Source organism: Alexandromys fortis, unplaced genomic scaffold (assembly GCF_014885135.2).
Source record: "Alexandromys fortis isolate MF-2015 unplaced genomic scaffold, M_Fortis_MF-2015_v1.1 scaffold_108, whole genome shotgun sequence".
NCBI lineage: Eukaryota > Metazoa > Chordata > Mammalia > Rodentia > Cricetidae > Alexandromys > Alexandromys fortis.
This window is the reverse complement of record NW_026067994.1, coordinates 4,777,560-4,804,592: the sequence shown is the minus strand read 5'-3', so window position 1 is coordinate 4,804,592 and position 27,033 is coordinate 4,777,560. Positions and strand designations below refer to the sequence as shown.

Here is a 27,033-nt window from a genome sequence, read left to right as displayed (position 1 = left end):
ATAAATACATAAATAAATGAAAATCTAGCCCTCCAGAGGCTGAGACGGTAGACCTCTCAGTCTGCGGCCATCCTGGTCTACATAGTGAGTTCAGGCCAGCCAAGACTATATAGTGAAATCAAAATGGAAGGCTCCCAGAAAATGGAGGTCGACCCCTGGCCTCACAACGTGACAGTATACCTTCACAGTTGTGCTGCCACATGCAGTGACGACAAACAATAACACGTTTCTATCTTTATATCCATTGACCTGCCTTCTGATAAAGATACTCTAACAATTCCGGCAGACATGAAACAATTCTAAAGAGACGCTGTGTCTCCTAATCTGACTATCAGACTATCGATGCAAGAAATAGAAATTTCCCCAAGAACCTCATGCTGAGAGAAAGGAAAGGTGCCAGCCAGAGGGGGATCTTGTCTCCCCAAAACAGTTTTCACACCTTTCTAACAAACGACAGCCCACCTTGCAGGATAAGATTGAAGCCCAGACAACGATGGGCAAGTGGTGGAGGGACCACACTTGGACCAGGACTGCTTAGATGGACACATCCTTTGCCCTCTACTTAAACTTTGATCTCACTTAAGGACCTGAAGACACACATGGGAAGTTTGCTGGATCCTTTTGTCCCTGTGGTGGTTTTAATAAGATTGGCCCTCACAGGTCATTTGAATGTTTGGTTCCTAGTTGGTGTAACTGTTTTAGGAAGGATTAGAGGTGTGCCCTTCTTGGAGGAGGTATGTCACCGGGTATGGTGGGGGGAGGGGCTTTGGAGTCTTCAGAAGCCCATGGTAGACCCAGTCTGGATCTCTTTCTGCCACGTTCCTATGGATCAGATGTGAGCTCTTAGCTACTGCTCCAGCACCATGCCTGCCTGTCTGCATGCACCATGCTGCCTGCCATGATGATCATGAAACTGCAAGCAAGCCCCCGACTAAATGCTTTCTTTTATAAGTTGCCTTAGTCATGGTGTCTCTCTACAGCTAGAAAACCAACTAAGGGGCTGGAGCGATGACTCAGTGGTTAAGAGCATTGGCTGCTCTTTCAGAGGTCCTGAGTTCAATTTCCAGAAACCACATAGTGGCCCACAACCATCTATAATGAGAACTGGTGCCCTCTTCTGGCCTGCAAGCAGACATGCAGGCAGAACATTGTATACATAATAAATAAATAAATAAATAAATAAATAAATAAATAAATAAATGTTAAAAAAGAAAGAAAAACCAACTAAGACAGTCCCTCTTCCCTATGTGGCCACACTGAATTAATTTTCTTTTTTCTCTCCTTTTTTTTTTTTCTTTTGGTTTTTTTCAAGACAGGATTTCTCTGTGTAACAGCTCTGGGTATCCTAGAACTCACTTTGTAGACCAGGCTGGCCTTTAACTCACAGATATCCACCTGCCTCTGCTTCCCAATTGCTGGGATTGAAGGCGTGTGCCACCATCATCCAGTTCTGTTCTCCACTTTTAGTTTGGCTTTTTAAATTGATGTACCAAGGAATGGTGGCCAGCCCTCACTTGGGGCACAGGTTGTGATGTCCAGTTCAATAACAATTTTCCATATTATGTGATTGACTTTTATCAATGAATTATAATCTTACAGACACTAGTGCAAAAAAAATAGCACAATGATTTATAAATATAGTTAGGGAAGCACTGAAAAATCTCTACTGGATAAAGAAAAGTAAAAGGGCATAAATCAGGAAATTAATGTACACAAATAACTGGCAAAAGTTTAACTTACAAATATAGTTGACCGAGGCTAATAAATGCTGTTTTCTCCAGTACTACTACCAGGGATGATCAGGACAAAGTGAGAGAAGGCTCTTACCAGATTCTTTATATGCGCACCCTCAAATCCCCTTCTAGTTAGCGAAGAGTGCGAGGAACAGAAGACAATTAAGGGAATGCAAACAGACTTCAACATCATGTACTATTATTACTCTGGCACCTGTATCTGAGCCTGCCACTCTGACTCCAACACCCACATGCTTAGGGCTTTCCCCAACACCTCATCTCACTCCTGTTCTGCACAACCTGCATGCATTTAAACAGGGACTTTCCCTACGTTCTGGCTCTATTGACGAAACACCAATGGGTATTAGCGAGGAGGAGAGTCAAGGAACAGAGTGTTTATTGAGTGTCCCTGAAAGCATCAGCAGGTGGAAAGCTATACATCACCAGATGGCAGGGAAATCACATGGACAGGGAGCTCCGATAATGTTAAATAATTCCCAGGAAAGATACAGAGAAAACACTATTAGTTCAGTGCACAGTTCTGTGCATGGCAACAATGTCCTGAGTACACAGCAGCAAAGCGTTCTCCCTACCACCTCAACCACCTTGTTGATGACAAAGCCAACATAGAGGCAAACAGCGAGTCCACCTAGAAGAGGCATTTACTTGTGGACTTGGGCTGGCACCTATACATCAGAGTTCTTACCATACACACACACACACACACACACACACACACACACACACACAAAACCTCCTTGGTAGATAAAAAAAAATAATTTTGTTGTCCCAAAAATTGAAGCTAATTTAGCAAATCCCAAATATCTCACATGAACTCTCTGAATTTTGCTGGTATTCGCCACAGGGTATTGGCCACGGGGCGTCAACTTTTGTTTCACTAAGAAAAAGCTTTCCAAACAGATTTCCAATACCTTGGGGCTGTTCTTACTTTTTCTTACAAGTCTACATAGAGATGATATGCAGTGAGGCTTGGCAGGACCAGCCCTCCAGAGGCAGAAGCAGGAGGATCTCTGTAAGTTCAAGGCCAGCCTGATCTACATTGTGAGCTACAAGACAGTTAGAACTACACAGAGAGTCTGCCACAGAAGGGGTGGGAAAAGGAGGAAGAAAGAAGAGAGGAGAGAACGACGAGAGAAAGGAAGGGAGGGAGAGAAAGAAGAAAAATACAGGGGTAGCTCTCCTTCTAGAAGGCAGAGCCAGTGCCATTCATTCCTGTGTATGCAGCAGGCTTGCCCTAAATACTGACTAGTCCCAAGGACTGGATCTGAGCCAGATTTTTAAGGAAACTGAGAAAGGAAATGTTTCCTGTGTGTTACATAAAGTTTGTTTTTACACAGTGAAATAATTAGGAAAAAATTAACGCTGTTCTCAAAAAGACAAACAACAACAAAAGATTACATTTAATTAAAAAAAAAAAAAAAACAGGCCAGGTATGCTGATGCAAAACTGTAATCTCAGCACTTAGGAGGCCAAGATGGAGGAAGTACAGCTTTGTGGCCGACTCCACGCACAGCAAGACCTTGTCTTTCTGGGGAGGGAGGGCAAACTAACAACCTGACAGAGACCTTGATTCTAATCTATTTTCCATAATCCATGGGATTGATCAAGAACGAGTAACCTGAAATAAGGATTATCCAGTCAGAAATCCAGCAAATGTTTAAGAAAACCGTTTTGACTTCTTCACAGTTCTTAAACAAGAGCTAGCTCCACAGCTAGACATGAGCCTGCTCCTTCAAGCAGCAACAGCCATTAAGATTTAAGGAACGCTTCTGCAGAAAGGTGCTGACTAGTGTCAACATGCTCCAAAAAAGTTTACCAAATGATTCCACAGGGATCAAAAATGATGCCAGGGTAGCTGTAGAGATGGCTCAATAGTTAAGAACACTTGTTGCTGTTGTAGAGGAGCAAGGTTCAGTTTCCAGCACCCACATGGTGTTTTGAAATCAACCATAATTCCAATTCTAGGGGATCCAATGCCCTCTTCTGACCTCAAGCATCAGGAACACACATGGTGCACATACATATATGCACGTAGGCAATACATTCAGACACACAAAATAAAATAAATCCAATAAAAGGTTTTAAGAAAATAATGCCAGTGGCTGGAGAGATGGCTCATCAGTTAAAAGTGCTGGCTGCACTTTCAGAGGAGTCTTGATTCCCAGCACCCACATGGTGGCTCACAATCATCTGTTCATCCCGGTTCTGGCCTCCAGGGGGCACTGGGCATACAAGTGGTACACATGCATACTTGCAGACAAAAACACTTATACACATAAAACAATCTAAAAATGTTTTAATGAACTCACGTGCTCTATTCCTGACTGCATGATGCAGAATGGTCAACACCTGGGACTATCCAATTAGCTGAGGCCCTGCAATGCAGAGCACCTACCACGGCCATTAACAACTGTGGCTACACTCTGCCAGCTCTGCCTCTCAGAAACTGGCTCTCAGTACAAACCACTGAGGAGGAGGACGGCAAAAGGAAATGGAGCCATTCCTATCTTAAGGTGTCAGCCCTCATCCCAAGCTCTCAGTGAGGCCTGACCCTCGAGGACTAAGGGTTTCTGCAGACCATCCTGCAAAGGCAGTGACTCTCAACAACCCCCAGGACACCCATGCCCTTTTGGGTAATTTATAAAGCATTCTGGGAAGTACCAAGAACATGGGCACCCAACAAATGTTTAACAATATTAAGCCAAACTAAATACGTTAAGATTTATTGAGTTAGTTACTTGTCTAATTAGTAAATCTAGCCACTGTCTACCAAAGGAGAGACGAATCAAGATGTTTATCAGCGAACAACTGCACGTGCCAATATACCAACGCTGCCAGCCTGAAGTGCAGGGTGCTGGAAACTCCAAAGAACCATTCTCTTCTTGAAGGAAAGCATCCTGGAGTAAATACTGAACTGAGCTTTGAACATCAGGAATGAAGAGACTTCAAGGGGCTGCCATCCGAGAATGAAAAAACAACATTGGGAATCTGGTAATAACAAAATCAATCAGAGAGCAGGGTAGCCTTCCCTTCCTCACCCGAGGACCTCTTGCCTGGACTGGGAAGATAAAGATAGCGAGATGACTCAAGTCTCGGCCCTTGTGAGTCCACTATGTCAAATCCAGTCCTCACATGCACACAGAAGAACCGACTCTTCCAAGTTGTCCTGGAACTTTATATACAAGCTATGACATATACATATTTATGCAAAGTGAATAAAATGTAATTTTAATTTTTTAAAGGAAACCTGGGATATTTTTTTAAATTGACTTATTAATTATGCATAGTGTTCTGCCTGCATTTATGATGCCTGCGCCGCCAGAAGAGGGCACCAGATTTCTTTACAGATGGTTGGGAGCCACCATGTGGTTGCTGGGAATTGAACTCAGGACCTTTGGAAGAGCAGGCAATGCTCTTAACCACTGAGCCATCTCTCCAGCTCCTCTCAAATGCTTTATAAAATGGCATAGTACCCACACATTAGTGTAGCTCTCAGACCACAGTAGAGCAGTCTCGATATAATGGACAGTGGTTAACATAGAAACTCACAATTAGAGTGCAAAAAAAAAAAAAAAAATGACAGGGGCTGGAGAGATGGCTCAGTGGTTAAGAGCATTGCCTGCTCTTCCAGAAGACCTGAGTTCAATTCCCAGCATCCACATGGCAGCTCACAGCTGTCTGTAATTCAAATTCCAGGGGATCTGACACCCATAGCAAAACACCAGTGCACATAAAATAAAAATAAATCAAATTTTTTTTAAAAATATGACAGCCACAAATAGGACAACTGTATCACATCTCCTCCTCCCAAGACTCAGCATCTGTAGCATAAGAGAGGAAAGAATATAAGAGTCAGAGGTCAGAAGGTCTGGAGCAAAACAGTGTCTTTGTGCATTACAGGACCATTGAACTCGGGCACTCACTGTAGTCAACCTTCTAGCAGGGAGCATGGAGGGACTCCCACACTCCCCACCCCTCCTGAGGAGCTGACAGTTGATGGCTTCTGGGTGCAGAGAGTCAGTTTACCTTAAGGACCTGACCCTGGGAGACTGACCATGGGACACAAAGCTCTTTCATGTTGTAAATTCAGTTTTAGAATCCCATTATATAACAATCCAATTATGTCTAAATCCAGAAATCTCAGTAGATTTCAGAAGAAAAGCATCTTCAAAGCAAAGCATTTGAGGTCTTCAACACGGCAAGTAGCTGAGGCGATTTCAAAAGAGAGACGGCTCTGTTATACACCACCAGAGGAAAAAAAATCCTACTCTTGACTGCCCCACAGCAGAGAGATTCCTCAGCTAAGAGCTTGAAAGCACCCTGGAATCAATGTTCAGATGATGAGACCTGACCTTAAAGAAGTGTTTGCTGAACGGTTCTGAACATCCCTGACTAACACTGTTTCTTTCTGAGAACCAGCTGTGCTCAACTTTTTGAATGATAGAGTCACGCCAAGGACCGCGTGGCCTCAAACGCTCTGTGTAGCCCAGGATGACCCTGAACTCCTGATCTTCCTTCCTCTGTCTCTGAGAGCTGTGATAGCAGGCAGGCACCACACAGCTTGTTTTCATTTCTCTGCCACCTCCTTTACAACCGTCCTTGCATGTATCCGAGTCCTGAATTTCTATACACTGAAGACCCGGGACATGATAAAAAAAATCAGGTCTGGAATTAAAAAACAAATGTACTAAGGAATTACTCTGTGTAGACTTTTGCCTGTATTTTTATCTGATTGTTTATTAGAGACAGGGTTTCTCTGTGTAACCCTGGCTAATCTGGAACTTTCTCCATAGACCAGGCTGGCCTCAAATTCAGAGATCCTCCTGCCTCTGCCTCACAAGTGCTGGGATTAAAGGTGTGCATCATCACCGCCCTGCAGTGGGTTGGCATTCTTAATTAGGCCTAATTTCTATGTGTATCAGTGTTTGTTCCTGGGACAGCACTGAAACTGTAAAGGGGGAAGAGTTTGCTTAGTTCATGTTTTCAGAACCTGCAGTCCACCATGCCATGGAGGCGTGCGGCATGGCAGTTCAGCTAAGATCATGGAGACCAGGAAACACATCTAGATGAAAAGAAGGAAGAGAAGGAGGCAGGGAAGGAATGGGGGAGAGAGATAGACCAAGATCTTGTGGTCAGGACAGGAGCGCTCAGACAGCCCCATGGGTGTGCTTACTAATCTCCAGGTGCTTACACATCCCACTATCAGAGAAGACATTTTCACTTTTTGCTGTATTTGGTTTGGCTGTAAACTGTCTGGCTATATTTATCTACTTAAATGTCTTGTGTATGTGAGTGCTTGTCTGCATTTATGTATGTGTACTCCACGTGTGCCTGGTAGCTACTGAGACCAGAAGAGCATGTCAGACCTGTTGAAATAGGAGCGGCGGGGCTGCGTCCCCAACACCCCAGCCGCTTGGCTAGCTCATGCCCGAAATAACAACACACAAACTGTATTCATTTAAGAACTGCTTGGCCCATGAACTCTAGCCCTTACAGGTTAATTCTCGCACCTGGACTAGCCCATTTCTAATAATGCGTGTAAGCACCCCAAGGTGCGCTTACCGGGAAGATTCTAGCCTCCGTCCATCCTGGGAGAGTGGAGCATGGTGTCTCTCCGGAAGCAGAGCAGAGTCTGACCTCACTTCCTCTTCTGCCCAGCATCCTATTCTGTTTATTCCACCCACCTATGTTCTAAGCTATGAGGCCAAGCAGTTGGTTTATTATAATTAACCAATTACCTTCCTCCATCAAGACCCTTGGAACTGGAGTTCTAGATGGTTGTGAGCTGCCAGATGGGTGCTGGGAACTGAACCCTGTTCCTCTGCCAGAGCAGCCAATGCTCTTAGCAATGGAGCCACATTTCCAGCCCTGATCATATGACTTTAAATGATGAGTCTGGAACCCAACTATGAGTCTCTGGAGCCATCACTCAATGAGAGCAACTATTTCCATGACTTTTATTTGGAAGCAGCGTTTTAGACCCCTAGGGAACACATGCTTGTGTTTTGGATACTCCATAGGAAATTAAAATGTCTTCCAAAACTATTTTTATGAACATTCACATTAATTGCAATGGAAAAAGGAGGACCAGCAGGTAAAAGGGCCCGCTGCCCATCCTGGTAACATAAATTCGGCCCTTGGGACTCAAGGGTTCCCAGAAACATCATAGGGTGGCTAATGAGGACACGTAGCTTCAGCTCCAGGAGCTCTGACACCTTCCTCTCGATTCTGTGGGTGGTACCTGCAGGCCTGGCACACTCTCAGAAATAAATAAAAAGTAAATCTTTAAAAAAATTAAATCAAAGCAATATGTGTATCATTTCAGAGAGGTTAATTTGGTGATTTTCCCAGCACAGCCTGGTGCTAACACAGCTCCAGGAGAGAGCAGAAGAAATAAACTACGGGGATGAATTTGTTGTTGGAACTCCTCTTTGGTCATCTCTTCCACCTGTGGCGTCCATCAGCATAGCCCTCCCCACCCCCACACTAATGTTGAGAGGATGCTTCCTAGTGGTGGATGAGAGGTTTGGACCCCACTAAGGCCAAGGTTAAGGCCCATGGCTAATGTCTTACCTGCTGTTTGCAAACTAAGGCCAAGTTTCTCAGAGTGAGTTCAGAATCGGGGCTGCTGAGGTGTCTGTCTGGTGTGTGGTTCTCATGAACTCACATAATTTACTCTTGGTGCTTCTCTTGTCAAGTACGTTTGCCACATGCGAAGTAAATAAGATCTGTTAAAACTCAGTTGCTATTCTTACCTGTGCACAACACCTTTTAGCTCACACGTTTTTAAGGCGTAAGAGACTTCGAGGAAGAAAATCAGCTCAGTTTTGAAGATACCATTTAAAAAATAATCACTACTTCTTGATAATTTCATAATGTATTACAGTGAAACAAGATCATATCTACTCCCATTTCATCCTCAGCTCCACTGAGCCTCCCCGAGCAAGACCCCCTCAAAACTTGTGTATCTCTTTTTCTTTCTTTCTTTTGGATAGGCCACTAAGTCCTGTTGACGCTGCCCAGACACGTGTTGGTTGGGACCATGCACTGGAGAATGGGAAACCTGCCAGAGGCCACACACTCGTACAAGAACAATTCTCCTCTCCCAGCATCTCACCTGCCAGTACCTCCTCAGTCAGGGATGGTTCCTAGGGAATACTTCAATTATGCCGGCCTTTTGACTGGACTGATTCTGTACACATCTTTCACAGCTAACAGTGAGCACTGTGAGCTGGTGGGTGTGACAGCTGAGTCAAGCATTTCCCGTCCCCTCCCATCCTCTAGCTCTTCCATTCCTTTCTACTTCTCCTTAGTGTTCCCCGAGACTCAGTGGTGGCGGCGGCAGTGGCAGTAGGGGAAAGGCATGTGATACCAACATCCCACTTAGGACTGAGCACTCGATTTCTTGTTCTCAGAACGCAGACAGTCATGCACCTCCCCAACAACTGCTGCCCTGTGCACAAACAAGCTTCTTTGACCGGAGTTGAGAACCCAGGCCTGAGTTTAATCACATACACTGAAAGCCAACTTGACAATGTTACATTTGACAAATTAACCTATTGGACTTCTACCCTAGGTTCTGTGATCTTCCCAGTCACAGGTTGTTGAACTGGGTTATGTACCAAGGCAAGACATTCTCTTCTGTGGAGCATGCTTCTGATCTCATCAGGACGCTATTACTCCGTTTTTTGTTTTGTTTTGTTTTTTACCAGTTTTTAATCTTATGACTTATTTATCCCTTTTTCTCTGTTATTTGTAATGGAAGAATCATGGTCACATGATTTTGCCCAGTCTAATTCCCCTTACCTCCAAGGGTTTACCTTTCTGGATGACAGTGTGGTTGGTTCCCTTCTTTCCAAAGAGAAGCTGGGAGATGAAGCTGGGCTCTAGAGAACTGCAGCTTCTCCTCATTTTACAAGTGAATGGCTATGTAATCTGGAGAAACTGATAATAAACCTGAAGTGTTGGTTCTCTGCTGGGAGATCCCGAGGTTAGTAGTATGCTGTCCCGCTCTGTGGAGTCCACCTTCTCTTTTTGTTTGTTTTTGTTTCTCCGAAGCTTTGGAACTAGCTCTGTAGACCAGGCTGGCCTCGAATTCACAGAGATCTGCCTGCCTCTGCCTCCCGAGTGTGCGCCACCACAGCTCCCACTGTCTTCTGAGTAACCGCTGCATTCCTGTCCTCTAGTTCTGCTACTCCAGCCGACCTGGTGCACATGCAAGGCATTGCCTTTCTACCAGTTCCTTTCTGTCTCTCTTCACAACATCCGCTTCTGAGGCAATCCCTTTCCCTTCTACAGTCCTATTCATCACAGCAAACAGGAGCTGAATGTGACTTTGAACCTCTCTTCTGCTGCGTACTTTAAGTCAGTTTCCTTGTCTAGAAGCCAGGAATAACACATACCTCTGTGGGGTTATTTTACAAAACACTGGGTGTATAAAGCTCCCATCAAAGTACCTAACAGGAACAAAAATAATCTATGAGTGTGTTAGAGTTAAGATGGACAAATTCAGTTTATGATGGCCCATATCCAGCCTGGGCTACATGGTGAGTACTAGACCCGTCTGGGCTGCATTGCAAGGTCCTAGCTCAAAAAAAAAAAAAGAAAGAAAGAAAGAAAGAAAGAAAGAAAGAAAGAAAGAAAGAAAGAAAGAAAGAAAGAAAGAAAGAAAGAAAGAAAGAAAGAAAGAAAGGAAGGAAGGAAGGAAAAGAAAGAAAGAAAGGAAAAGAAAAGAAAAATCAAAAGTAAATGACTTAACACATTAATAGTTCATGTGGAACACATTCAGCAGAGCTCCTGACACAACCTTAAGTGCTTTGTTACTTTGTTAGGTTTGCTTTTCAGTACTAAATATTAGATATTTACTGTTATCTTTTTTTTTTTTTCAAGACAAAGTTTCTTTGTAGCTTTGGTGACTGTCCCAGAACTAGCTCTTGTAGACCAGGCTGGCCTCGAACTCCAAGAGATCCGCTTGCCTCTGCCTCCCGAGTGCTGGAATTAACTTTTCCTGCAGCTACATATGTAGGCTACATACATAAGCTGCAATTCATTTAACTCCTAGTTATCTAAAGACAATGTGAAGCTCCCTAGGCTTCCTGCCCTCCCCTCTGGAGGAAGCCCTTCCAAGGCCCTGGATTCCATTTACCAATGTGCCCTAGCTTTGCAAAAGACACCTTAGCTATAATTAAGATTTCTTTTCTTCACTTTGTCTATTCCCTGTTATACTTCTTTTTATAAAAATGGTATCAGAATAGCCACAGGCATTTTTCCCAGTTAAGAAGAGTTGATTTGGAAGGTTACAAATTAAAAAAATAATAAAAATTCTTATGTTGGAAAATTTTATTCAAGATACAATTGGTTGTCCTAAATTCTTTTGTAAAATATTAATCTAATTTTAAAATTCGTGAGTAAAGAAGAAAAACATTTCTCGGACATCATTAGTCCCAAAAGTGGTTCTCTGATTATTTATAGAAAGATTAGACCTCTTATGTTTGGGGAACATTTTCCTGCCTGAGCCAGAAAACACTGAACCACAAGACATTTTAGTGGAAATTCTAGCGTGTTTTGGAGTAAAGGAGATACCACTGTAACTTGCTGAGTTTACACTAAGAATAGACAACTGGTTCAATAAATAAATACCTTAAGTGGATGAAGCTAGCTATACGGCATATGTACAAGTCAGCTCTCAGGAGACTGAGGCAGGAGGATGTGAGTTCCAGGCTGGCCTAGCAATACCATGTCTTAGAAGAGACAAATGACAGAGGAATCCAGGACAGAAAGGGGCACGTGACTAACTCAGCCTCCACATTCTAATGTGCTGATAGCTGGAATTCTAGTTGGTTTTATCTTCCCCAGGATTTTTCAGTGAATCCTGGGTTTCACCTTTTGAGATTACTGTGTTGTACAGGTTTTAGGTGAAGGACATTCTTTTTTCTTTTGTAAACCAGAAAAAAAGTAGGGGCAAGTAGAGAAAAAGAAACACCCAACCCAGCAAAGTTCAAGACCCAAAGATACAATGAGCCGCATGCAGGAGCATTAAACCAGAGCAATGTGGGATTGATTAAGTTCTGACCTCTCCAATCTCTCTCCTAGATATACTTGTATTCATTTCAGCTCTTTAGTTGAAGTCTTTAGAGTCTGGAAGTGTGGCTTGCTGCTTAAGTTAGAGGCATATACTGGACAGCAAATCTTGGAATCTGCCTTGTTGCAGACCTAGCTAGACAAGACTAATTTTCCTTTGTCTATACAATGTTCTTGCATTGGACTTCTGTGCAAGAAGTTGTTTTATAACAATCTTGTTACTTAGCAACTGGGCTGAGGATCAGGAGGCCGGGACCTTGCTGCTGGTCCACTGTTGTCCCAACTTGTTGGTTCCCCCTTTTCTGCTGTTTTTTTACCTACAGGCAAATCCTTACCTATCTGCTCACTTAGACATGCGGGATGCTGAATTTTAGAGTGGAGAGATGCTGTAAGGCAGAGCCTTTCCACTTCCGATGGGGAATCTGCTCACGGGCTGCAGTGTTGAGATGTGTATCTGCTCACTGCATGCCAGGGCCACTGAAAATGACCCAGATATTTCCAGCTGTGCATGCATGTCAGTACCCCCACTGAGTACCATGCTTTAAGACTCTCCGGTGGGAGGCAGCTGAGGCCTACAGCACTGCGCAACAAGCTTTAGTCCCTGACTATTAAGTGGTAGAACTGAATATCCAGTTTCATGAATGCACTTGACAAATGTGCTGTGTTTCTCTGATGTACATCACCACCTCTGAACCCCTTGCCATCCATCCCAAAACAGTGGTTCTCAACCCTGTGGGTCGTAAAACAACCAGGGAATTCCAGTCTAGTGACAAGTACAGGAGAATGTGTCTCAGGAATCCAGTGTCTATTTGCCAACACTCGCCAGACAGAATTAACTGTCTTAGGGTTTATGCTCAACTCTTTGGTATTTTCCATTTGTACTTTCTAGTCTACGCCTGTTTTTTGTTTTGTTTTGTTTTTCGAGGGTTTCTCTGGCTGTCCTGGAACTCACTCTGTAGACCAGACTGGCCTCAAACTCACAAAGATCCGCCTGCCTCTGCCTCCCAAGTGTTGGGATTAAAGGCAAGTGACACCACCTCCACCTGGCCAGTTTTTCATAAAGGCAAAAATTAGGGACTTGAGAGATGGCTCAGTGGTTAAGACCCCTGGCTTCCCTTCCACAGGAGCAGGGTTTTATTCCCAGGGGATCCAATGCACTCTTCTGGCTCCCATGGGTACTGTGTGCATGTGGTCTACAAAGGGAATTCCAGGACAACCAGGGATACACAGAGAAACTCCCATCTCGAAAAGCAAAACAAAATAAAAAACCATCAGAGGCGCTTAGGGACAAATCTTCTTAGCTATCACCCTCATCAAGGATCTGCAACAGCTGAGACCACCACAAAACACAGTCATAAAGCAGAGCTGAGAATCCAGTACCAATGATACACCTAAGGCCTAGGGAACGTTTCAAGAGGAAGGGTAAAGGCTGTAAGAGCCAGAGGAGCAGGGAATTTGCTGTGAGACTGTCTGTGTCTTCTAGAAACAATAAACTTGTCTCAAAAAACAAACAAACACAAACAAAGACAAAAAGCATAAAAATGCTAACCCAACCGATTATCTATGCCTTTTTGGTTCTTGGTAAATAAAAGCAGGAACTCTTGAGATACTAGTCTTTTAAAGAAGAGAGGTTTAAATGGGGTTGAGGGGCAATTTAAACAAACGCTATGGCTCCAATCATGAGCTTCTCCAAACTTTCACAGCAGGCCTTCAACTGACACTTACCTGGCTCTAGGCCACATCTAAATTTTTGAAAGAAGAAACTTCAGTTGGACGTTTTCAAAACTAGCAGGCGCAATTATGAAGAATGAATGTGTACTGGTTCAGTTAGCCACTTAAAAACTTTGCTGTATTCCTGGAAAGTCACTTCTTAGGATCTAACATTCACAATTAGAAGTCAGTATCTAATTCCACAGGGAGAGAACCATGCATATTTTTGGTGGTAGTGTAAAAGAGGTGTGATTTTAATTGCTTTCAAATTATCTGGATTAAAACCAGTATTATTTCCTTAAGATCCAAATATAAATCACATGAACATCTGGAAAGAATCTAGGATGTCCAACACCCATAATGCAGTGTGTCTTCTATCACCCAGGAAGAGGGTGCACATGAACGGGGTACAGTGGGTGGCATCTGTCCTTTTAAGTCAGCATTCATCCTGTACAAGCAAGATCTCAGATTTCAGCTGGAAGCTCCAGGTCACCTCTGTCCAGCTGTTATTAAAACGACGGACACCGGATGATTATAACTCTCCCATCTATGCTGCTGTGTCTTGGATGACAGATGGTCAGAGATTACAATCTCAGGACTAGGCACGTGACTAAACCGCCAGAGCCCCAACCTTGAAGCAGTGTTATGCGCACTCTCTCCCCAGGGACATCACACCATCCTGGAAGGGTATGAAATAGAGCAGATGACATTTGAATGACAAAAGTGTTACTTTCAAAACAAGCATTAAAAGAACTGTGGGCAACTCTTGTCTTAATCCAAAGAGAAAACAAGCAAAACAGAGCTTTGCCGAAATGCAGGGCACCCCAACAGTGAGGCCTTGGCTGCACCTCTGGACGCACAGGCAGCACGGGGTAGTAAAAGGACAAACAGTAATGGCTTGGGCTAAACTAGAAAGCAGGATGGGGGCACTGAGAGCACCATCTCTATCTAAACATTTCAGGGTTCACTGTGTCCTTAAACCAAAGGGAACAAAGGGGAAGCAGAGTTTGACATTTTAAATTATTCCAGGGATCCTGTGAGGGGGAACAGTCACCCTGGAGGGTGGCAGCAGCCATTGAATGGAACCCTGCTCTCAGAAAAAGCACCCCTGAATTAGGTTCAGTTGTCAGAGATTAACCATGTTTCTTTTAAGCATGGAAACAAACCTCATGTAAAAGTCAAAAGAAGCAAGAAATAGTAGACTCACGTGCCTTTAGATATTTGGGATGTCAGATATGGAAAATAAGATAGCTATGCATAAATGTTAAACTTTGTTTGTTGATTGAGACAGGCTCTCGATCTATAGCCAAAACTGGGCTCATACTCAAGTCCCTCCCGTGTGAGGGTCCTGAGTGCCAAGACTGATTATAGACACATATCACTATGTCCAGTCTAAAGTTTTTCAAAACTCAAAAATGTAAACAAAAAGTCCCAAGAAAAAACAAGTAGAATTTTAGAAATGAACAAAATAATCAGTAGGGGAAGCCCCCAGGCATGGGTCAACGACAGATGCGATAGGGCTGGAAGCAGAAGTCCCGAGTTGCGGAACTCACAACAGCTTACACAAGCAGGAATATAAAAATATGAGAGGAAAACTAGCAGTTGTGAAGGGCACAGTAACTGAATACGTTTAATCAGAGCCCCTAGGGGAAAGAATAAGTAAACAAAAGACGACTCTTAAACAAATACTTAAGAATCAATAGGAAAAAATCATAAATACACATATTATAAAAAGTAGAAAACTAAAAAGAAATTCGTCTTGGTGACACACTCCAGTAACAGTTCAAAATGCCCCCCAAAAGAAAGGAAGGGGGATGGCCTTTAATGTAGCTAGGGAAAAGAAAGATAAGCAATATGGAGGAGACAACAGATAAAATTTAGACATCTTAAACAGAGGGCACAGAGTTCACATACCCTCTCCCTCAACCTCCCTCTACTCTCCCAAGATAAAATGACTGACAATCTAAAATAATGTATCCAGTAAATGATCATTTCAAGAACACTAAAGCCAGTATACTTTGAGACACAGGAGCCCTTGGCAGCAGTTTTAGTTACCTGGGTCAGCTGCAGTCTGAAATGGTAAATGAAAATCCCAAAAGCAGGAGTTCCAAGTTAGAAACTGCCACTCTGAGTGGTGAGGTGAAATCTTAGGTGACCCTGCTCCATCCCTCCTAGGGCATGAAACTCCCCCATCCTTCACATCTACACTACATATATGACGGTTCATTTTAGGAGCATCTGATAACAACTGCATCACCATCACAATATCACACTGTAGCTGCATAACTCTGATTTTACTTAAGGGCCCCAAATGCCAACACTGGCAGTTCAGACATGGCACAGACAGTGCTACTCTTGAGTGAAAATTTGAAAATGTTCGCCTTGATAAGCAAAGAAAAAGAAGTCATTGGAAGCTGCTAAGATGTGGTAAGAATGGATCTTCTAACTATAAATTGTGACAGAAAAAGAAATCCATTGTATTTCCCTGTTCTCAGACTGCAGGCATCTCAGCCACAGCCCACAGTAAGTACTTAACTATGGGGAAAGGCATCAAGGTCATCCTGCGGACCAGAAGCACCACAGGACACAGATTCTGTCCAGACTTAGGAATCCACAGGGGGTCTTGGAACAGCCTCCCTGCAGCTAAGAGGAGGGTCTAGAATTTAAAGAGAAGCTAGGCTAGAACCAGGGTGCCCATACTGCAGCATATTACTGAAACTACCAACAATGCTTTCTAGGCCAGTGGTTCTCTACCTCCCTTAGAACTGCAACCCTTTAATACAGTTCCTCACATTCTGGTGACCCCCAAACCATAAAATTATTTTCATTGCTACTTTATAAGTGAAATTTTGCTACTGTTATGAATCATAATGTTAATATCTGAGTTTTCCAATGGTCCTAGGCAACCCCTGTGAAAGAGTCATTCCCACCCAAAGGGGTCGAGACCCACAAGTTGAGAATCACTGTTGTAGGTATTCTTTCTACCCTAATCTTCTTGATTTCTTTTGTTCACATATATTTCTACTTCTACCTGACAAATGAATTTCTACACTGTAATGCCAAATATTCTTAACCGGGTGTTGTGTTTAGATGCTTTATAACTATTGCCAATGATCTCCAAGGGACAATGGCTCCTCTATTTTTTATAGGTCCACAGAAAAGCTTTGTTAAGTCCCACTACCCAGCAACTATTAGCCCTCAGGAAGGTGGGGCCTCATGAGCTCTTCCCCCTCTGCAACAGAATGCTGACAAGTCAGGTAGTCACAGTCCTTGAGAGGTGAAGGGTGCAATGGCCATGTGTCACACATTGCTCCAACCCTTCTTCAGGTGTTTTCATCCTTTCTTTCTGCCTCCTCTTGTGCACTGGCCCCTGGGCCTTGGAAAAGGCACTATAGTTGCCTCAGTTAGAATTTGGCTCTTTTATTTATTGTGACCTTGGGCCAGGCCTCAGATTCCACACCTACAAATTCGGTACCTGCAGATAAAAACGACTGCTAAGACCAGTTGAGACAGATCAAGTTTACATCCCCTGAAGTTCATGTTGAAGCCTTAACCGTTAACAAGATGGTATTAGGTACACACTTTAAGAAGGAACTAAGCAGCCAGAGGTGGTGGCACACGCCTGTAATCCCAGCATTCGAGAGACAGAGGCAGGCGTTTCTCTGAGTTTGAGAACAGCCTGGTCTACAGAGCTAGCTCCAGAATAGCTAGAGCTGTTACACAGAAAAACCCTGTCTTGAAGGTAAAAAAAACAGTAACTAGGCTTAGATGAGGTCATGAGGGTAGGACCCCATCACGGGATAGTGGCCACTCTAAGAGGCGCCAAAGCTCTCACTCCTCCACCATGTCATCTACAAGCCAGGAAGACGGTCTCACTAGGACCTGGACCTGCCAGCAACCTTAATCTCAGACATCCGAGACTCCACAACAGCAAGACACAAATGTCTATGGTTTAAGGCACTCCGTTTATGATATTATGTCAGAGTAGTCTGACGCCCTTTGATATACAATGCCTGGCACACGGCAGCCTGACGGCCTGTGATATACAACGCCTGGCACACGGCAGTCTGACGGCCTGTGATATACAATGCCTGGCACACGGCAGTCTGACGGCCTGTGATATACAATGCCTGGCACACGGCAGTCAACAGCTGTGATTACTTATTTGTCATAACCCACAGTCTCAACAGACACTGTTTACAAACTCACAAGAACATCCCTGTATACACTATGTCCTCCACCTTAACGCTTTCAACATCTCCATTCACCTGAATCTACACTCATGGACATCACAATTATCCCTAAGAAAGCCAAGTATGGTGTCACATTCCCATAACCCTGGAATACCACAGGCTGAGGCAGAACAATCAGTCACTACAGTCATGAGCACCTGAGTGGATTTCCCAGAACCCACCTAAAGGCCCAGGCAGGGCAGCAACGAGCCACAACCCCAGTGCTGGAGCTGTAGTGACGGGAAGCCCCTGGGGCTTGCTGTCCACCCTGCCTAGTGTAGCCTGAAGAGGTCCAGGCTCAGTGAGAGACTGTCTCAGAAAATAAGATCAAAAGCAATTAAGTGAGTCACCTGACATCAACCTCTGGCATTATGGGAGCATACACACACACACAGTTCCAAGCAAGCTTGAGCTACACAAGCCCTGACCCAAAAAGGAAAATCATAATAATACCCCAATAGAGATGCTTTAGTGAAAACCTTGGCCAAAGAAAGAGAAGCAGCTGTCTGAGGATTTGCTACATACTCAGTGAGCCTCAAGACAGCTGCACCTAATGCTAAAAACAGGGATGTCCACCCTGGGGCACACCAGTGGACAACTGTCTGCTTCCCCTGAAGTCAACCTGCCGTCGTTCCCATTGCCCAAGAGAATCAGCGCCTGGCACAGAGCAGTGCTCGATCAGAGGGTAGCAGCAGCCCAAGCAATGCCCCGGGTGCTTTTGTTTGTTCCTAATGAATGGGGGGCAGGGCAGGTACTCCGAGCGGCTTTCAGTTCCCCTTAACCATTTGTTGAAGCCACAGCTGTTCTGCCCAAACCAATGGCAATTAATCTTTCAAATATGTCGCAAAGAATACATATGCAAACCACTGAACTTCAAGGACATTCCTCCTTCATCCAATTTGGCTGTCAAGAAGAAACTAGAAAAAAGCACAGATTACATGTGTTTAAACAAATTCCATTTTCCCTTTACTAATGTCAAATCTAAAATTCCAGAACTGGAGCCGTGAGCTATCAAAACAAACACAACTTTTTTTTAATTATTTTTTTAAAAAAAAAAAAAAACCCTCATTAAAGAAGACTTTGAAAGTAAAGCAGAAACCTCAGACAGAAAGACACAAGAGCAGTGAAGAGCCAGCCCCGGGCTCCACTACTTGGAGACGCAGCCCATCAATGTTTTGAACATTCCCCCCCCCCCCCCGGTGTTTTACATAACTGCAATCACAAACTGTAGTACTCGCAGCCCGTGTCCTTTAAAGTGCACCATAAGCATCTCTCCACATTTGTCTTCCTAACTTTGCAGCTACACAGAGTAGACGGCAGAAAATACCACTGCCTTCCTTGACAACTACTAGAGAAAAAAAACTGAGGCTTCCCTGACGTTCCTGCAGCCACTGAACTAAAATAAGATATCCTAAAAATGCCTAGACACACAAAGTGGTTAAAAATGTTAACTGGCTTTCAAGTGACAAAGACAGACAGGCAAGACTTACTAGAGACGTCTCTGTTCTGGGTCAGTTTCTTTTTCAACATCAGTAATAATATGCCGTGTACTCACACCCGATACCCAAAGCCCAGTGTGAGAGGGCATACAGACATGCTGGCTCTCCCCGGGCTGGGCTTCTTATTCCCTGTGTACCCCTACCATGGAGAATAAATAGTACCCGACATAACACAGACATTTTAAAATGTGTGTTTGAATGAGATGCTATAGACTAAGATGTTTGTTTATTCAGAGACAGGAAAGATTACTGGGAGCTAAAGTTACCAGACACAACAAACAATGTGTCCGGTAGAATTTGATTTTAACAATAATTGTAGGAACAAGGTGAACCAACAAAGTCTTGGGATACTCTACAAGAGACATAAAGAGGCTGCAAAGAAAACTCAGCAGTTAAAAACACTTGCTATTCTTGCAGAGGACCCAGGTTCTAAACCCAGCACCCACAGAAAGTGACTCACAGCCACCTGTTAATTCTAATTCTGTGGGACCTGACACCCTCTTCTGGCCTCCCTGGACATCTGCATATATGTCATGTGCATACAGGCAAACAGGCGCACATTCATACAAATAAAGTTGTGGGGACTGGAGAGATGATTAAATGGTTAGGAGCACTGGTTATCTTCCAAAAGACCTGAATTCAATTCCCAAGACCAACCTTCCAGCTCACAGACATCTGTAATTCTGGTCTCGGGGAATCTGTTGTCTTCTTCTGGCCTCCTTAGGCACTACACACATGGTGCACAAACAAACATGCAGGCAAAACACCCATACATATGTGTGATGGCTTGAATGAGAATAGCCCCCAGGGCTCATGTATTTGAATGTTTGGTTCCCAGTTGGTCAGACTGTTTGGGCGGGATCAGAAGGTGGCCTGGTTGGAGGAAGTGTGTTGGCTTTGAGATTTCAAAAGCCCACGTTATTCGCGATTAGTTCTCAACTTCTTCTCTCTTTTTCCTCCCTCCTTCTTACGGATTAAAATTAAGTTCTCAGCTACTGCCCCAGTGCCACGCCCACCTGCCTGCTGCCCTGCTCCCCCTCAGGATGGTCTTGAGCGCTAACCCTCCTGAATGGTGAATCCCAAATTAAATGCTTCTTTTTATCACCTGCCTTGGTCACGGTGCTTTCTCACAGCAACTGTAAAGGAACTAAGACAACATAAAGTAAAACATTTATTTGAAAAATAAACTTTTAAAAGAAAAAAACAAAAGGGAAAAATTTTACACAGCCTTAATCTTCCCTGTGGCTTGATTAAAGCAGCCCAGCCCTGCAATCCTGCTGCGCACACTGGCTGTTGGAACACGCGATACAGAGCACACGATAAACACTATTGAGAGGCAGGAAAACCAAAACACCCCAACATGAAGAACCACTGCTTCCCAGGGCATGAGAAAGAGGGCTGCTTCTCAGGATGATTTCTGTGCACCAGGGGAGCAACAAAGAGGCAGTCAATGAATGCTTTAGTTCCATACAGCGCATAGTGTCCTTGCTAACCTGAGTGTAAAAGAATGTGCTTACCCAACTTGGTTTCCAGATCTCTTCATACGCCAGTGGAGATATTTGCATACGGTGCTAGAATTCAATTCATGGGCACGTGTAAAGATTTCAAATTTGCACTCATCCCTAATGTCATCACACTCAGACCTAATTGGAAACACACCTCAAGAGAGAGAGACTCTGCCATCACTAGGATGCCCCCGGCCGACTGTACATTCTGACTTCACTCTCACACATATTTTCTTTTCTTTCACCCCACTTGTGCTCTGGAAGAATTCAAAGGATTTATGAAGAAGGAATTTGTTAATATTGCATCTCTAACAGCTGCTAGCCGGGTGCGCTACAACCACAGCGTCTTCTATTACAACACACAAGCATCTCAGAAAGCAAGCCTGAGCATCTGCTCGCTTTCAGAAACTGACTTAAAGCTTTCAAGAAACTGACTTAAAGCTACCCCTCGCCGTCCACAGAGCCCAGGAGACGGAGTATAACACTGCCGTTATTTGACGGCTAAGATCTCTAGACGCTACCCATCCAGTCCCCTCGGCCTGTAGCATGGCCATAAACTAATCATTCGGAGATGAGCAGCTGATCCAAGTAGTTCATGTTTTGGGACCAGGTGTCCTTTGTTTTTCTTAAAGTACACCTACAACCCTGACAATGATTCTAGCAATCAGGTAATCAAAAGGAATTAAAACCCAATAAAGGGGAGGAGGGTTGGGGATTTAGCTCAGTGGTAGAGTGCTTGCCCAACAAACACAAGGCCCTGGGGTCGGTCCTCAGCTCTGAGGAAAAAAAGAAAAAAATATACATCTTAAAGGGGCTTGGCCTATAGCTGCAGCAAAGTGCTTGCCCGGCCCTGAGTTCAATCCCAATCAGCCAATGAACATAGGTAATTCTAATGCTTCAAGAGTCCAAATAAGTGAAAGAATTAGAATATCTGGTTAGAAATCTCTGCATTCCACCCCACAAACTGTCTTCAAGACTACAAACTGTTATGCTAGTTCTAAATGAAGGCCTCTCTCTGGTACGTCAAAAGTTCTGGAAAGTTAGCTAGACGGTGGTGGCACACGCCTTAAATCCCAGCACTCGGGAGGCAGAGACAGATGGATCTCTGTGAGTTCGAGGCCAGTCTGATCTACAGATTGAGTTCCGTGTCAGCCAAGACGACACAGAGAAACCCTGTGTCGAAAAAAAAACAAAGGCAACAACAACAAAGTTCTGGAAAGTTACTGAATTGCGCATGATCACTCAAAAAGGAGATGAGCCATAACATTTGTCAAACTGAATCACACCAGTCATAAAGCCCACAAAGGAATATTCTAGACAGAAACAGCACGGCTTTGAACACTTGTTAATTTTACTTAAGTCATCCATTATAAGATTTCCACTGTCAAACAGAAGAAACGAGTAACCAAAGACCGGATTACCACAGACTAGAGACTTACAACTTGAAGATGTTTGAGGTACCACCGCAAGCATCTCACCTCTGCATGCGTGTGTTACTGTTTTTCCTGCTTTACACAAACAGTAACGTACTCTAAAGTTAGCAAAATGAAATGAATTAGTACGTGTTAGGTTGTCGTAATACAGCCCAGCAAAGGATAATCACATAAATATTTACTGCTGTGTCGGAAGCTTTTTTTTTTTAATTTTTGAAATAGAATCTCACTGTGTAGCCCTGGCATGCCTTGCATTTGCCCTGTAGCCCAGGCTGAACCTGAACAGTGATCCCCCAGCCCCCGCCCCTTAAGTACTGTGATTACAGGAATATGCTATCACATGCAGTTTGGAACTAGTAATTTGTTGTTTCCTAGGGTGACTTGAAACTTACTGTACGTCCCAGGATGGCTTAAAACTCACAGTGATCCTCCTGCCTCAGCCTCCGTAGTGCCGTGGCAAAGAGTCACAGCTGACAGGGGCTAGCATTGTGCTAAACATTAAGAAGATAGTTTTCACCTGGGAAGATGGCACGGTTTTAGATTTATTTTCTGCTCACTCATCTGTGAAGGAGGAATTGCATGAGTACAGGTGCCTGATCCTGACACACATGAGTGTGTCAGACCCCCAGGGCTGGAGTCGCATGCTGTTTGAGCCACCCAACCTGGTTGCTGTGAACAGAACTTGGGTCCTCTGCCAGAATTCACCTTGGTCATCACTGAGCCTTCTCTCCAGCCCCAGGAGTACAGCTCTAGGGTATATGGAAGCTGAAAGCCATATAATGGAAAACCCCTCATTTGAACAAACAAGTCACAGCTTTCCAAGCGGACTAATGCCATCCTGTGCCTTCCTCTTTGCCATCCGTCCTAGATCACAAATTCGTATTGTACTTATGCAATGCCAGTGAATCCCATCTCTTGATAGCAAGAAACCCAAGGGATTTTACACAAGACAGGACGGGGCGAAACCTGAGACTAAGAGCAGATGAAGCCCTTTGCATTTTCTGCTTTTACTAGCAAGTCACCAAGTAGAAATCCATCCCTGAGGTCAACTGCCAAATGTATCTCCAGTGAAAACTGCAGACTTTCATGTGAGCAAACCTCCTCAACAATAGGGAGCTGTTCTAGGCTGTGAATAGAACACTGTCAGTGTGACCAGCACAGTGGGAGCTGGACATTCCTGACACTCCTGTCTCCTGGCTAGCCTCTGGTCATCTGTAGCTCCCACCCGCACTTGGTTCTGAAAGAACTTGCAGGCAAACTATCTGGTCACCGGGCACATGCTCACCCTTATCACAGGGGCCTGTTCCCAGCACTCCTGAACCAGACTCCCTCTCTTTACTACCGCCACTCTGACCACCCCACGAGAATAAGCACCAAACACAAAAACGCTTTGTTTTCCTCTCTGTCCACCTCCCGCCCCCACTCCCAACAGTGCCAGTGCCTCGGTGTGTTAATTTGTACTTTTTTTGGAAAACATCACGGGCGGCAACAAACCCAAGAAACAAATGATCCAAGGGTTGAAGAGTGAGTGGTACGGGTAGGGTTACCTGTGAGTAGGGAGCGGTGCTTTATACAGCCGTAAGTTTGGCACTACTTGTCTGGCATGCAGTCTTGATTTTTTTTTAAGGCTATATTAAGTAGCCTCTGAAAATGGGTTCAAAAACCTACTTCACAGAACTGTTTTAAGGACTGAGATAACGGTTTCAAAGTGCCCTATGTTATTTATAGAAAGTAAACTTAAGAGCTTCTGCTAAACTGACCAGGGAAATACTCTCTCCCAGGAATTCAGAGGAAAGAAAATGAACAAAACTTTCAAGTTTAGCAGTGTGGCGGGATCAAGATGGCCCAGATGCTATTTGGGGGTAAGGGTCTCTCCTTCACCACTCTGCGACAAAGGTGCTCATCCCTGTGTAGCTCAGCGCAAGGATGGCCGGCCTTGCCCAGTTCAGCTTCTTTGTTGACCCCAGCAGCACCCGGGAAGACAGGCCTCTGGAGCTTCCCAAACCGCTCCTAGTCCACGACTTCTGGGCACCACGCTGCCGATGGGGTGGTTTTCTCCCAGTAAGTTTTCGAGCTCGTCAGGCAGCTGCCATGGTCCTTCTTGAATCTAGAGGGCCGTGTCCCTGTCCAGGACCAGCCGCATCCACGCGGGTCAGCCCGAGACCCGACCCGACAGCCCGCTGAGCCGCGCCCGCCACGCTCCCGCAGAGGCCACCCCTCAGCGCCTCGGCCGGACCCGAAATCCCGGGCACCGAAACCGCTATTCCACGGCGGCCCGGGCCGCCCAGTTCCCATCGCCACAGATCCCACTTCCCAGGGGGCACAAAAGCATCAACTCACCCCTGAAGAGTAACAGCAGAAAGAAGTCGGGCAGCCTCACGCAGAGCCGAAGTCCCAGACGCCGGCTCAGCGCCATGTCGAGGGGAATGTGAGGGGCTCAGGCTTGCAGCGGCGAACTGGCCTTGTGCGCATGCGCTCAGACTACTTGGACCCTGCGATCCGCCTCCAGTTACCATAGCGACCACACGGCCCGGTCGAGCCGGCACCATGGTGACCAAAGAAGCTCAAGTCTGGTTGCTATGGATGCAATGATGCACAAGGCTTGCAAGTGGTACCTTGGTCAATGAACTTAGCGGAAGAAGGGTAAGAAGGGTTAAAAAGCAAGTCCGGGAGGGAGGAGGGGTGGATTTATAAAACTGCAGATTATTGCAACAGATCTAAGAAGAATTGCTCCATTAAAGTTTGGGAAATGATAAGGCTGGCGAAATGGCTCAGCGGTTAAGAGCACTTGTTGCTCCTGGAGAAGACCCAGGCTCCATTCCCAGCACCCAAATGATGTCTCACAACCATCTGTAACTCCAGTTATAGATCTGATATGGTCTTCTGACCTCTAAGGGAACTAAACATGCATGTGGTGCACGTACACACATACAGGCATACACATGAAACAAACCATTATCTTTTTTTCTTTCTTTTTTTGTTAACGAGTGTTATTTTACAAATAAAGATGTTGCAGAACCAGGCAAGGCTCCCAGTAGTGGGAATGGGACACCAACCCAGCCACAAAACCTTCAACCCACACCTGTCCTGATTGCAAGATGTGCTGGGGAATGGTGGTTCATTACTTGTAGAAGTAGCCAACTAATGACTTGTCTAGCTTGAGTCCCAAACCATAAGAGGAAGCCCACGCCCCTCACTGCCTGGATGACCAGAAGCTTGATGTCTCAGAGACCTACTATAGAAGCCAACACACAACTGGCCAATTAATCAATGAAATTATTCCTAACAATATTCCTATATACTCATAGATTTGTGCCTAGCCCAATAGTTGTCAGAGAATCAGAAAGGCTTCCTCCGTCAGCTGATGAAAGTAGATCAGAGATCCTTACCCAAAATAAAGCCAAGCTCAGAGAACCCCTCAGAAGAAAGGGAGGAAGGCTTGTAGAAGCCAGAGGGATCAAGAATACCAGGAGAACATAGAACACAGGGAGGGCTCTTAGGGCTCACAGAGACCGAAGTGACAGTCAAGGAGCCTGTATGGGTCTGACCTAGGTCCTCTGCATACATACTGTGGTTGTTTAGCTTGATGTTTTTGTGGGACTCCTAACAGTGTGAGTGGGAGTATCTCTGACTCTTTTGTCTGCCCTCAGGACCCTTTTCCTCCTACTGGATTGCACCTTGCAACCTTGATATGAGGGTTTGTGCCCAGTCTTATTGCATCTTGTTATGCTGTGTTCAGTTGCTATCACTGGGAGGCTTGTTCTTCTCTGAAAGGAAATAGAGGAGCAGTGAATCTGGGGGAGAGGATAGATTGAGGGGTGCGAGGGTTGGAGGGAGGGAGGCTGTGGTAGGGATGCATTGCATGTGAGAAGAGTAAATAGAAAGGAAAAAATATGTTGACGAGTGATTTTGGAAACTTTAGTGTTTTCACACTTGTAGAGCCCCCGATTCCATATATAATAAAAGAAGATCATCCAGGCAGTGGAGGCACACTCCTTTAACACCATCAGAGGCAGGCAGATCCCTGTGAGTTCAAGGCCAGCCTGGTCTATAGAGTGAGTTCCTGGACAGGCTCCAAAGCTATACAGAGAAACCTTGTCTCAAAAAAAAAACAATAAGTTGCTATAGAAGCATAATTCTAGTAGAGCTAAAACATAATGACATACCCAATAGTTTATTCTAAATTATAGAAGGGTAATGGGTAATTCTTGGTGCTGGTGCTGATTTTTTTTTTACTTCTTTTTATCCTTTTTTATTTTTCTTTTGGACAGAGTTTTATTTAGATAATNAGGAAGGAAGGAGGAGGAGGAGGAGGAGGAAGAAGAAGAAGAAGAAGAAGAAGAAGAAGAAGAAGAAGAAGAAGAAGAAGAAGAAGAAGAAGAAGAAGAAGGTGGCACACAGAACATTAGTGAGCATGCTCAATATATAAACAATAAGTTGCTATAGAAGCATAATTCTAGTAGAGCTAAAACATAATGACATACCCAATAGTTTATTCTAAATTATAGAAGGGTAATGGGTAATTCTTGGTGCTGGTGCTGATTTTTTTTTACTTCTTTTTATCCTTTTTTATTTTTCTTTTGGACAGAGTTTTATTTAGATAATTCTGACTATCCTGAGACAGCTATATAGACCAGGCTGGGTCTTAAACTCACATAAAACCAACTGCTCTGCCTCCAAGTGTTAGGATTTAAGGTGTGCACCACCGTACCTGGATTTTCTAATTTTTTTTAAAAAAAAGTTTTTGTTTGTTTGTTTGTTTTTCAAGGTAGGGTTTCTCTGTAACTTTGGAGCCTGTCCTGCAACTCACTCTGTAGACC

General features: G+C 44.4%; 1 protein-coding gene across 1 annotated transcript in view; it reads right to left on the bottom strand.

The window, feature by feature from the left end:
• Positions 1 to 24,680, bottom strand: part of Jam3 (junctional adhesion molecule 3) — a 51,970-nt gene extending 27,290 nt beyond the window's left edge. Inside the window, exon 1 of the mRNA XM_050160091.1 lies at positions 24,554 to 24,680. Within this exon, the coding sequence (XP_050016048.1) occupies positions 24,554 to 24,629 (76 nt within the window). The 5' untranslated portion in view covers positions 24,630 to 24,680. The remainder of the gene's footprint in view (positions 1 to 24,553) is intronic.
• Between the last annotated feature and the right edge of the window lie 2,353 nt (positions 24,681 to 27,033).